General features: G+C 48.3%; 1 protein-coding gene across 1 annotated transcript in view; it reads right to left on the bottom strand.

Moving 5' to 3' along the window:
• The window catches only part of card19 (caspase recruitment domain family, member 19), a 10433-nt gene extending 135 nt beyond the window's left edge, over positions 1–10298 (bottom strand). The window contains exons 1-6 of the mRNA XM_055647490.1: positions 10174–10298; positions 6534–6670; positions 5504–5657; positions 2658–2726; positions 795–866; positions 1–234 (exon numbers count right to left, since the gene is read on the bottom strand). The exon at positions 1–234 is cut by the window's left edge and continues 135 nt beyond it. Of these exons, the coding sequence (XP_055503465.1) occupies positions 128–234; positions 795–866; positions 2658–2726; positions 5504–5657; positions 6534–6670; positions 10174–10180 (546 nt within the window). The 5' untranslated portion in view covers positions 10181–10298 and the 3' untranslated portion in view covers positions 1–127. The remainder of the gene's footprint in view (positions 235–794; positions 867–2657; positions 2727–5503; positions 5658–6533; positions 6671–10173) is intronic.
• Between the last annotated feature and the right edge of the window lie 3273 nt (positions 10299–13571).

Consider the following 13571-nt stretch of genomic DNA (forward strand, 5'->3'; position numbering starts at 1 on the left):
GATCTTTGGGCCCCAGTATAAACATGACAAGTGCATATACTTTGTGTAAATGAAACGTTGTGTCTTTGGTATCAATGGAAGAACTTCCCTGCAGAGTGGCGGCAGCTTCTACATCCCACATGTTCCTTTACGACCGTGCTTCCAGGTACGCAAGGATGAATCTTCTGGCTCTTCGGCCAAATCCCAGAGAAGAGAATCCCACTATTTTCTTTGCAACACTTTCAAATTTGGTTTCTGTAGATAGAATGACACATAAATCACTGGGCAATATCAATTTCAGAAATTGCTGATCTGATTCCTAACAGCTGTAATTTTCCAATAAGTGATGAATTGCATGAATAATTTATATTTGTTACAAATTAATAAATTAACCCGTAGAAGCCGACCAATTAATGTTGTCTTCAGGGAAATCTTGCAAAGAACGATTTCTCCTCTGTATTATATCATTACATTGGCAGCCAATGGCTGTGACTCTATGCTGATCAAACCTTGAATAGGTTTCGATGTCAGATGAACAATGTTCTCTACAGATGCTGCCTGACCCGTTGAGAGAACATGGATAGGTGACGTTTCACAGAGTGCTGGAGTAACTCAGCGGGTCAGGCAGCATCTGTGGAGAACATGGATAGGTGACGTTTCACAGAGTGCTGGAGTAACTCAGCGGGTCAGGCAGCATCTCTGGAGAACATGGATAGGTGATATTTTGGGTCAGTATTAGTCTTTCTCCATCAACAAGCATCTGCAGTTTTTTGTTTCCACATTCCCAAACTATTTTAAATCATCATTTTCCTTACCTTCCTTACAATAATAAAGCACGATAGCTAATCCCGCTGCAACACTAAAGCACGCCAGAAAAAAGACCGGACCTGGAAGAAACGAGGCAAGAGGCAGCGTGTTTAATTGTAATATGTACCAAAACTAACAATTAAATCCTTACTTGCAACACCCAGTAAAACAAATTCTGGATTTTATAATAAAAGTCCAACTCAGAATGCTGGGCCAGATATAGTTTACTCCAACAGCTAATTATTGAGTAGGCTCAAGGGAATAGAAAATAATTCTGAAGTCCAAGGCTCATCTTGGGTTCATTTGTGGATGAGCAATAATATGCTCCAGCTCCCTCTAACACGACACTCTGTGGTTGAATTAAATAATTGACAACACTTTTAATTCTCACAAGTTTGCAGCTAGCAGAACTAGATCAAATGTATCATTTGATATTTTAAAGAATATATTTAGGATCAAGAGTTAAATGTCAGTATATTTTACAACTTTTAATCTTTCTCTCCCAAACAGCACCTCCTCAGAATCATCATTTGCAATGCAGTTTGGGACAGGTGGGGTTCACCGGATTACATTTGTGACTTTTTACTTTCATGGATTATTGATAAAGTATTTAACGGTGTATTCATTCATTCATCCATTCATCATTCAATCATTCATTCATTCATTCATTCATTCATTCATTCATCCATTCATTCATTCATTGGACATTCATTCATGGACAACACATAACGATCCTCTGCCAAGGGGTTTGAAAACATAAAGGAAACCAGACTCTGACAAGTCCAACAATACCCATGACGGGCAAAGCAAGAAGGATTTTACTGGAACTGAGGACTTGAGTCACAAAGAGAGACTGGGGATGCTGGGATTGTTCTCCCTTGCAGTGAAGGTGGCTGAGGTGGCTGAGGTTCAGCGGTCACTCGCGCGAGTTTGTGGGGCCAAAAGCAGCTCAACTCTGCCTGTCGCTATCAAAACAGCCCTGTCTGGACCGACGGGGACTGGGGGACACTAGCGCGCACACTCGCACTGGCCACTGACCGCACAGTCCAGGAAGGGCTATGGGCTTCACCTGGCTCACAGGCAGCTGCTTCTCTGCGCTGGCCATCAACTCTGGGGGCACCGCCGGGTCTGACTACTGACCAAAGACCTCTCTGGCCACCCGTGGGGGGGGGGGGGGGGCACTCGGGACACCTAGACCACACCTCCCTCCTCCAATCCAATCCGCGCACTGGCCTCATTGACCCCAAGTCCAGGAAGGGCTCCAATCATCGCGCTGAATTATCATGTCCCCGCCCACATTGCCTGCTGACCGACGTCTCTCTCGTCTCTGCGCTGGCTCATCTTCAGTCCCACCCCCACCGTCCGCGGGTTTTAAAACTCCAGATTACCAAAAACCTGGGGGGGGCGTGCCACCCTCTGCCCCCCCCCCACCCGGGACAGCACCCCCCCCCCCCCCCCCCCCCCCCCCCCCCCCCCACCCCCCGCACTCTATCCTCCCCCCACCCCCCCCCCCCCCCTCCCCCCCCCCCCCCCCCCCCCCCCCAATCCCCACCCCCCCCCCCATGTCCCCCCCCCCCCCCCACGGGTTTCCCGCCCCTGCATGGGGGCATAATGAGGGGCAGGTTTTCCACAGGAGGTTGGTGGCCCTGGAATCTTCAGTGCCCAGAGCAAGAGGCAAGTACAAATACAACATTTAAAAGACACTTGGACAAGTACACAGATAGGAAAGGTTTAGAGCAACATGATTATGTTGGCACCTTGGTTGCAATGAGCAGACTAGCAGAAGGATGATGATATGATGTAACTAGTAATCCCAAACAGGATGTTCTACAACATACCCTTAATCTTTGCATATTGTTACATTAACTTACCCCTATTATTGAGTATGTATCTCTCCCTGTGGTAGATATCCATGTTGGTTGCTACTGACCTTGTTGTTTCTGTGAAAGTAAGTCAGTCAGTTGCTCCATTAATCAGCACTGTATAAGGTTGCTCACCACAATGTCACACTAGTCACAGCAATCACACCTCGTAAGGCTTTCTAGGACATCGGAACAAATTATTTGTCAAACTTGGCCTTACATCAGGGAGCGAGAAAACGTATAGGATCATTATTTCCTCAAGGAGGTCTTGTGTTAGTGAAATGAGAATGAGACCAATGTTCCACTTAGCATTGGGAGAGTCACCGGATGCAAGAAATCTCTACAGAGCTTGTCCAGTTTTAATTGCTTTGCAATCAGCCAAATCCTATCCCTTTGGCCCAATCTACTTCACCATAAAATAGGTCAAAGTCAACATGGTTTTGTGAAGGGAAGATCTTGCCTGACAAATCTGCTGGAGTTCTTTGAGGAAGTTAATAGCCGAAAGACGGAGGCTGTAGATGTTGTTTACCTAGATTTTCAGAAGACCTTCGACAAGGTGCCTTTCGTTAGGCTGCTAGGGATGATGAGAGCCCATGGTATTGAAGGGAAGATACTACCATGGATAGCGAGTTGGCTGGATGGCAGAAGGCAAACAGTTGCAATAAAAGGTGCTTTTTCAGGTTGGCTGCCAGTGAAAAGTGAAGTTCCGCATGGGTCGGTGATGGGGCCGCTTCTCTTCATGTTGTATATTAACGATTTGGACAAAGGGTAGGCGGCGCGGCTCTGGCCAGCAGCGGCCTCTGCAGCCTGTCTGCGTTTTTATTATTTTTTGTCTGTGTTTTTATGTAATTTTTTGTTATTTTATGTTGGGTGTGTGTGTGTGGGGGGGCGGGGGTGGGGTGGGAGGGGGGGGGGGGAAACTTTTTTGAATCTCTCCCTGCACTGGAGACCCGACCTTTTCTCGTCGGGTCTCAGGTGTCGTTAAGGCCGCAACGAGGAGCGGCCTCCAACGGGAAGAAGCCGGGGACTCAGGTGTCGACTCACCGTCACCGTCGCGGAGCTGGCCGAGTCCGGAGCGGGTGGAGCGGTGGAGGAGCGCTGCTGCTGCTGCTGCTGCTGCTGCTGCTACCGGAGAGTCGGAGGCTCCAACGACGGGTCTGTGGACGACGGCACCGGGAGCCCGCGGATCCCTGGAGAGAGACCGCTTTTCGGGGCTCCTGCAACGGCGACTTCTCCCGCCCGTGTTGCGGGGTCGAAGAGCTCCTGGAGCGGGGCCTTACATCACCGCCCCGCGCGGCTGGAATGGCCGCGGGACTTTGCGAGCGCACACCGGGGGCTCCAACACCAAGACCCGGTGTGCGACCTCGCACCACCCGGCGTGGCTTTAATGGCCGCGGGACAATCGCCATCGCCAGCCGGGGGCTATGACTTTGACTCTGACATCGGGGGGGGGGAGAGTGCAGTGGAGAGATAAGTTTATTTGGCCTTCCATCACAGCTATGTGATGGATGTTTATGTTAAATGTAATTATGTTGTGTCTGGGGTCTATTTGTGTGTAATGTATGGCTGCAGAAACGGCAAACGGCATTTCGTTTGGACCTCCAGGGGTCCAAATGACAATTAAATTGACTCTTGACTTGACTCTTGACTCTCTTGAAAGGGATTGAAGACTTTGTGGCCAAGTTTGCAGATGGTGAAGGGCTAAGATAGGTGAAGGGGTAGGCAGTGTAGAGGAAGCAAGGACTCTGCAGCAGGACTTGGATAGGTTAGGAGAGTGGGCAGAAAAGTCGCAGCTGAAATTTAGTATAGCAAAGTGTGGAATCATGCATTTTGGTAATAAGAATAAAGGCGTAGTTTATTTTCTAAATGGAGAGAGAATCCAGAAATTGGAGATGCAAAGTGATTTGGGAGTGCTGGTGCAGGTCTCCCATAAAAGTTAATTTGCAAGTTGAATCGGTAGTAAGGAATTGATATTAAGAGGATTGGAATTAAAAACAGATGTAATGCTGAGGCTCTATTAGGTGTTGGTCAGGCCTCATTTGGAGCATTGTGAGCAAATTTAGGTACCATACCTGAGGAAGGATGTGCTGACTCTGGAGAAGGTCCAGAGGAGGTTTACAAGAATGATTCCAGGAATGAGTGGGTTAGCATATGATGAGCATTTGACAGCACTGAGCCTCTACTCGCTGGAGTTTAGAAGGTTGAGCGGGGACTTCATTGAAACTTACAGAATACTGAAAGGCATAGAGATAGTGGATGTGGAGAGAGTATTTCCACTGGTGGGAGAGTCTTGGACCAGAGGTCATAGCCTCAGAATTAAAAGAGGGCTCTTTTAAAAAGGTGTTGAGGAGGAACTTCTTTAGTCAGAGGGTAGTTAATGTATGGATCTCATTGCTACAGAGGGCTGTAGAGGCCAAGTCAGTGGACATTTTTAAGGCAGAGATAGCCAAGTTCTTGATTAGAACGGGTGTCAAGGGTTATGGGGAGAAGGGAGGAAAATGGGATTCGGTGGCAGAGATCAGCCATGATTGAATGGTGGAGTAGACTTGATGGGCCAAATGGCCTAATTCTACCCTTAATTTGTGAACTTGTGAGGACACTGGTAAATTATTAAATGTGATATAGTGGAAACTTTCAACAGTATTCAAGTTAAGGCAATTATCAGAAGCATAACATTGCCAGGAGATCAGTGGTTGGCACGTTCTTGTTAAATAAGTATCAGCCTTGATATGATTCACTGCTGTTTCATATGGCAAATGCCGCACAATTAACTCATGTTTACCGAGAATTTGCATATCATTTAGTACTATAAGTAGAGACAGTTTATTTAATATTTTAATGATATTGAAACTTACCACCTGGATGTTTGCTTGGAAGCTGTTTGTAAATCTGAGGATCATTTAACTCCAAAGCATTATAAAATTCCTTGCAAGCTTTATTACTCTGACTCTGCAGGTGCTGAAGGAGGTCAGAGATGCGAATGTGTACAGGAGCATTGAGGCTGCGGAACTACTGGGACAAAACACAAGCTTCAGTTTCAACATCACCAGAGAAGAAACACACTAGAAGTTTCAGGTCATCTTAGATTCTTCTCAAAAATTAGCTAGGAATGTCTGAACCCAAGATGGACAAAGGACATTTATTGTCACAAACACCAATTGGTCAAGTGAAATGTCAGTTACCATGCAGCACACAAATAACATAAACACAACACTATAGAATTTAACATAAAACATAAAACATCCCCCCACAGTGGAATCAACGTTTCCCACTGAGAGAGGACGCAACAAAGCTGAGTCCTCTTCCTCTTGTTCACCCGCGGCTCACAGTGTACAGTGGACAGTGTATAGTGGACAGTGTATCGTGGACACAGTGTATAGTGGACACGGTGTATAGTGGACAGTGGACAGTGTATAGTGGACACAGTGTATAGTGGACACGGTGTATAGTGGACACGGTGTATAGTGGACACAGTGTATAGTGGACAGTGTATAGTGGACACGGTGTATAGTGGACACGGTGTTCAGTTCTCTTCCTCTTGTTCACCCGTGGTTGGGGCCTATCGGTGTAGACTTGTGCCACACAGACTACAGCACGGCAGCACATGCTGTCTTTCCCCGCTCACCTTAATCCTCTGTGCTCTGGTTCTTGATTCCCCCACTGGGTAAAAGACTCTCATTTCTATTCCCCCCCCCCCCCCTGTCCCCCCCCCCCCCCCCCCCCCCCCCCCCCCCCCCCCCCCCCCCCCCCAAGATCAGCCTTCAACAGTCCACGCGATACACTCTGCATTTTGGGACAAAGAGCCTGTTGCTGTTGCTGTTGCTGTTGCCGTTGCTGCTCATTGCTCTGTAAGACAACACATGGTTTACAGCACGTGGTCCCTACCGCTTCAGCTTCAGAATTGTTCAGTATTTGCGGGTAGATCCTGAAGAGGTGAAGAACGATTCTGTCCATCAGTCTCTCACTGAGAGCACCCTCCCTCGACAGGAACTCTCTGTCCATGTCCAGTCGCCTGCAGTGGTCTGTGGAGTACCACAACATCAGTGTATAGTGGACACAGTGTATAGTGGACATTGTATGGTGGACACGGTGTATAGTGGACACGGTGTATAGTGGACACGGTGTATAGTGGACACGGTATATAGTGGACACAGTGTATAGTGGACATTGTATAGTGGACACGGTATATAGTGGACACGGTGTATAGTGGACACGGTGTATAGTGGACATTGTATAGTGGACACGGTGTATAGTGGACACGGTGTATAATGGACATTGTATAGTGGACACGGTGTATAATGGACACGGTGTATAGTGGACACGGTATATAATGGACACGGTGTATAGTGGACACGGTATATAGTGGACACGGTGTATAGTGGACACGGTGTATAGTGGACACGGTGTATAGTGGACACGGTGTATAGTGGACACGGTGTATAGTGGACACGGTGTATAGTGGACAGTGTATAGTGGACACAGTGTATAGTGGACACAGTGTATAGTGGACACAGTGTATAGTGGACACAGTGTATAGTGGACACAGTGTATAGTGGACACAGTGTATAGTGGGCACAGTGTATAGTGGACACAGTGTATAGTGGACACGGTGTATAGTGGACACAGTGTATAGTGGACACGGTGTATAGTGGACACGGTGTATAGTGGACACGGTGTATAGTGGACACAGTGTATAGTGGACACAGTGTATAGTGGACACAGTGTATAGTGGACACAGTGTATAGTGGACACAGTGTATAGTGGACACAGTGTATAGTGGACACAGTGTATAGTGGACACAGTGTATAGTGGACACAGTGTATAGTGGACACGGTGTATAGTGGACACCGTGTATAGTGGACACAGTGTATAGTGGACACAGTGTATAGTGGACACAGTGTATAGTGGACACAGTGTATAGTGGACACACAGTGTATAGTGGACACAGTGTATAGTGGACAGTATATAGTGGACACGGTGTATAGTGGACACGGTGTATAGTGGACACGGTGTATAGTGGACACGGTGTATAATGGACACGGTGCATAGTGGACACGGTGCATAATGGACACGGTGCATAATGGACACGGTGCATAATGGACACGGTGCATAGTGGACACGGTGTATAGTGGACACGGTGTATAGTGGACACGGTGTATAGTGGACACGGTGTATAGTGGACACGGTGTATAGTGGACACGGTGTATAGTGGACACGGTGTATAGTGGACACGGTGTATAGTGGACACGGTGTATAGTGGACACGGTGTATAGTGGACAAGGTGTATAGTGGACACGGTGTATAGTGGACACGGTGTATAGTGGACACGGTGTATAGTGGACACGGTGTATAGTGGACACGGTGTATAGTGGACACGGTGTATAGTGGACACGGTGTATAGTGGACACGGTGTATAGTGGACACGGTGTATAGTGGGTGTATAGTGGACACGGTGTATAGTGGACACGGTGTATAGTGGACACGGTGTATAGTGGACACGGTGTATAGTGGACACGGTGTATAGTGGACACGGTGTATAGTGGACACGGTGTATAGTGGACACGGTGTATAGTGGACACGGTGTATAGTGGACAAGGTGTATAGTGGACACGGTGTATAGTGGACACGGTGTATAGTGGACACGGTGTATAGTGGACACGGTGTATAGTGGACACGGTGTATAGTGGACACGGTGTATAGTGGACACGGTGTATAGTGGACACGGTGTATAATGGACACGGTGTATAGTGGACACGGTGTATAGTGGACACGGTGTATAGTGGACATAGTGGACACGGTGTATAGTGGACACGGTGTATAGTGGACACGGTGAATAGTGGACACGGTGTATAGTGGACAGGGTATAGGGGGACAGTGTATAGTGGACACAGTGTGTAGTGGACACAGTGTATAATGGACACAGTGTATAGTGGACAGTGTATAGTGGACACAGCACCAGTGGACACGGTGTATAGTGGACACGGTGTATAGTGGACACGGTGTATAGTGGACACGGTGTATAGTGGACAGTGTATAGTGGACACAGTGTATAGTGGACACGGTGTATAGTGGACACGGTGTATAGTGGACACGGTGTATAGTGGACACGGTGTATAGTGGACAGTGTATAGTATAGTGGACAGTGTATAGTGGACACAGTGTATAATGGACACAGTGTGTAGTGGACAGTGTATAATGGACACAGTGTATAGCGGACAGTGTATAGCGGACAGTGTATAGCGGACACAGTGTATAGCGGACACAGTGTATAGCGGACACAGTGTATAGCGGACACAGTGTATAGCGGACACAGGTATAGTGGACAGTGTATAGTGGACACAGTGTATAGTGGACAGTGTATAGGGGGGACAGGTATAGTGGACAGTGTATAGTGGACAGTGTATAGTGGACAGTGTATAGTGGACACAGTGTATAGTGGACACGGTGTATAGTGGACACGGTGTATAGTGGACAGTGTATAGTGGACACAGTATAGTGGACACAGTGTATAGCGGACACAGTGTATAGTGGACACAGTGTATAGTGGACACAGTGTATAGTGGACACAGTGTATAGTGGACACAGTGTATAGTGGACACGGTGTATAGTGGACACAGTGTATAGTGGACACAGTGTATAGTGGTGTATAGTGGACACAGTGTATAGTGGACACAGTGTATAGTGGACACAGTGTATAGTGGACAGTGTATAGTGGACAGTGTAGTGTATAGTGGACAGTGTGTATTGGCTACACTGTATAGTGGACACAGTGTATAGTGGACACAGTGTATAGTGGACACAGTGTATAGTGGACACAGTGTATAGTGGACACAGTGTATAGTGGACACAGCACCAGTGGACACAGCACCAGTGGACACAGCAGTGGACACAGCACCAGTGGACCATGTACACAATATCGGTGCCACTGCAGCAACCACCAACTCCATTTATCATCAGATGGAACAACTCACATCATTACAAAACCACACACATAATATACAGAGTGATGGAGTAACTCAGCGGGTCAGGCAGCATTCGAGGAGGGTGATGTTTGGGGTGGGGGACCGTTCTCCAGACTGAGAGTGGGGGGGGGGGAGTTTAGACGGAGCTTCAGTCCACAACACGATCTGGAGCCGCTCGGCCCATCGTTTCCGCCAGTAACCGGGTCTGATTCTGTGATTCATGGCGCTGCCCTGTCCCACATGACGCGGACACGCCGCCTGCTTTTATTTCACATTATTGCTTTGGGAGTTCGGCCCGTCTGTCGGAGCCGTCCCCGTCCCCGTCCCCGCCCTCAGTTACTCCCCGCGCCGGGTCCCGCCAGCCACGTAAACACCAATTATTTAGCTACGGGACGCGGGCACAGTATGTACAGGGGGGGGGGGGGGGTTAAGTAGTGGGGGTACAGTATAGTACAGAGGGGGGGGGCTCCGTAACCACCGGACGCTCCCGTCTCGACGCCAAGGTTAAAGCGGCGGCTGGAGGTGAAGCCGCGACCGGGACTGACACTGACACTGACACTCACCCGCCATGGCGTCTGTCGCTCGCAGGCCCCGCACTTCCGCGTCTCCTCCCCCCCGCTACTGGAACCCGCCCCGTCTGGCAGTGCCGGCCGTGTATGTGTGTGTGTGTGTGTGTGTGTGTGTGTGTGTGTGTGTGTGTGTGTGTGTGTGTGTGTGTGTGTGTGTGTGTGTGTGTGTGTGTGTGTGTGTGTGTGTGTGTGTGTGTGTGTGTGTGCACGTGTATATATATGTGTGTGTGTGTATGTGTGTGCACGTGTGTGTGTGTATGTGTGTGTGTGTGTGTGTGTGTGTGTGTGTGTGTGTGTGTGTGTGTGTATATATGTGTGTGTGTATGTGTGTGCGTATATATGTATGTGTATATGTGTGTGTGTATATGTCTGTTTGTATGTATATATGTGTATATATTTGTGTGTGTGTGCACGTGTATATATGTGTGTGTGTGTGTGTGTGTATGTATGTATGTATGTGTGTGTGTGTGTATATATGTGTGTGTGTGTGTGTGTATATATGTGTGTGTGTGTGTGTGTGTGTGTGTGTGTATATATATGTGTGTGTGTATGTGTGTGTGTATGTGTGTGTATATGTGTGTGTGTGTATGTGTGTATATGTGTGTGTGTGTGTGTGTGTGTGTGTATATATGTGTGTGTGTGTGTGTGCATGTGTATATATGTGTGTGTGTGTGTGTGTGCACGTGTATATATGTGTGTGCACGTGTATATGTGTGTGTGTGTGTGTGTGCACGTGTATATATGTGTGTGTGTGTGTGTGTGTGTGTGTGTATGTGTGTGTATGTATGTGTGCACGTGTGTGTGTATGTGTGTGTGTATATATGTGTGTGTGTGTGTGTGTGTGCACGTGTATATATGTGTGTGTGTGTGTGTGTATATGTATATGTGTATGTGTGTGTGTGTGTGTGTGTGTGTGTTTAGGGAAATGCTGAGAGGAATATGGGCAAATTGCAGGCAAACGGGAGTTTGAAAGACATCTTGGTAGGCTAGGAGAGGCGGGCCGAAGGGCCTATTTCCACACTGTATCACTATGACTCCATGAAAGAACCAGAGCTTCTGGTAGATCAGTCTGAAGAAGGGTCTCGACTCGAAACATCACCCTTTCCATCTGTCCAGAGATGCTGTCTGTCCCGCTGAGTTACTCCAGCTTTTTGTGTCTAACTTCTGGTAAATGGCCGAGACATTGGTTCATGTTCAAGGCAACGATGACGGCCTCCTCACACTGACAAGGAACACTGGGGACTGGAGTTTTACCTCGGCCCGCTGGTGGCCCGGGCAGCAATGATCCAATGCAGCACTGCATGTGGGAAAATCATCTTGAGCTGAAGCCCATAAGGTGAGGCCAAGAGCAAGGATGACTAAAGAGAAGCTAATAAATAGTCTGTGGTTTAGGTCTCGACCCAAACGTCACCTATCCATGTCCTCCACAGATGCTGCCTGACCCACTGAGTTACTCCAGCACTCTGTGAAACGTCACCTATCCATGTTCTCCGCAGATGCTGCCTGATCCGCTGAGTTACTCCAGCAGTTCATGTCTTGTTTTGTAAAACCAGCACCTGCAGTTCCTTGTATCTACATTTCTCCACAATCAGCAAAATGGAAATGAGCTCAGGCAGCATCTGTGGAGAACATGGATAGGTGACGTTTCACACAGTGCTGGAGTAACTCAGCGGGTCAGGCAGCATCTGTGGATGGAATGAACAGAGAATGATTTGGAAAAGACACTTATCTTATATTCCCCCCCCCCCCCCCCCCCCCCCCCCCCCCCCATTCCCCACTCCCTCATCCCTCCCCTCCCCCCATCACCATGAGGCGAACAACATAACAGGAAGAGGTCATCGTGTCCAGTGTTTTTCCTGGAATCAGGCTAAGGAGGGTTTCTAAAATATTGTTTCAAAGCTGAAAGTAATGAAACGGTTACATTGATTCTTCTCCTGCATGTGTTTGAAGGCCAGGGTGGTGGGTGCACGGAACCAGCTGCCAAAGGAGGTAGTTGAGGCTGGGACTGTCCAATGTTTATAAAACATTTAGACAGGTACATGGTTAGGACAGGTTGAGAGGGATAGGTTGGGATGAAGGGCCTGTTTCCACACTGTATCACTCTGTGACTGGCTGAACCTACAATGGTGGCAGAGGAAGGATGAGGTGACATTGAAGATCGAGGTGTTTTTGGGGGGGGGGAAGCAGATCGAGGAGGTAGGTTAGGGGGGGGGGGGGGGGGGGCAGGGAAAGAGGAGGGGGTGGGGGGGGGGGAGGAGAACAAGTAGATCAGCAGGAGGTTGCCCAGAACTGTCAGTGTGACCTTGTGTAGACTGGTGTCCCTTTGGTTCAGTCACATCAGGCAGTCCATTACCGACATCACACAGAAAAGGAATAGATACATTAATGACACGTTATTGGCCACAAACTAGCGTGGGATTGATGAATTCCCACTGGGTGGTGGAACATGCAGCCACAGGTCCCGGTTAGATGGTCAGTCTAGGGAGCAGTGAATGGTCAGGACATGGACTGAGTGCGGACGCTGCGGTGACCAGTTACAATGTAGCGAGAGAATGAAGTCACTTTTGAGGAAGTGGCCAGTTGTGGTTTATTAGTTTGGAACCAGTCAGAATGATGCTTTGTCATTTCCTGTCTAATTACATTTCTTTCCCCTTCACATAAGACTGGTGATATGTGTGTGTGTGTGTGTGTGTGTGTGTGTGTGTGTGTGTGTGTGTGTGTGTGTGTGTGTGTGTGTGTGTGTGTGTGTGTGTGTGTGTGTGTGTGTGTGTCCCTGTGTGTGTGTGTGTGTGTCCCTATGTGTGTGTGTGTGTGTGTGTGTGTTTGTGTGTGTGTGTGTGTGTGTGTGTGTGTGTGTGTGTGTGTGTGTGTGTGTGTGTGTGTGTGTGTGTGTGTGTGTGTGTGTGTGTGTGTGTGTGTGTGTGTGTGTGTGTGTGTGTGTGTGTGTGTGTGTGTGTGTGTGTGTGTGTGTGTGTGTGTGGGTGTGTGTGTGTGTGTGTGTGTGTGTCCCTGTGTGTGTGTGTGTGTGTGTGTGTGTGTGTGTGTGTGTTTGTATGTGTGTCTGTGTCTATGTGTGTATGTGTGTGTGTGTGTGTCTATGTCTGTGGGGGTGTGTGTCTGTGTGTGTGTGTGTGTCTATATCTGTGTGTGTGTCCCTGTGTGTGTGTGTGTGTATGTCCCTGTGTGTGTGTGTGTGTGTGTGTGTCCCTGTGTGTGTGTGTGTGTGTGTGTTTGTGTCCCTGTGTGTGTGTGTGTGTCCCTGTGTGTGTGTGTGTGTCCCTGTGTGTGTGTGTGTGTGTGTGTCCCTGTGTACCTGTGTGTGTGTGAGTGTCCCTGTGTGTGTGTGTGTGTGTGTGTGTGTGTCCCTGTGTGTGTGTGTGTGTGTGTCCCTG

Source organism: Leucoraja erinacea, chromosome 16, assembly GCF_028641065.1.
Source record: "Leucoraja erinacea ecotype New England chromosome 16, Leri_hhj_1, whole genome shotgun sequence".
In the NCBI taxonomy this organism is placed as follows: Eukaryota; Metazoa; Chordata; class Chondrichthyes; order Rajiformes; family Rajidae; genus Leucoraja; species Leucoraja erinaceus.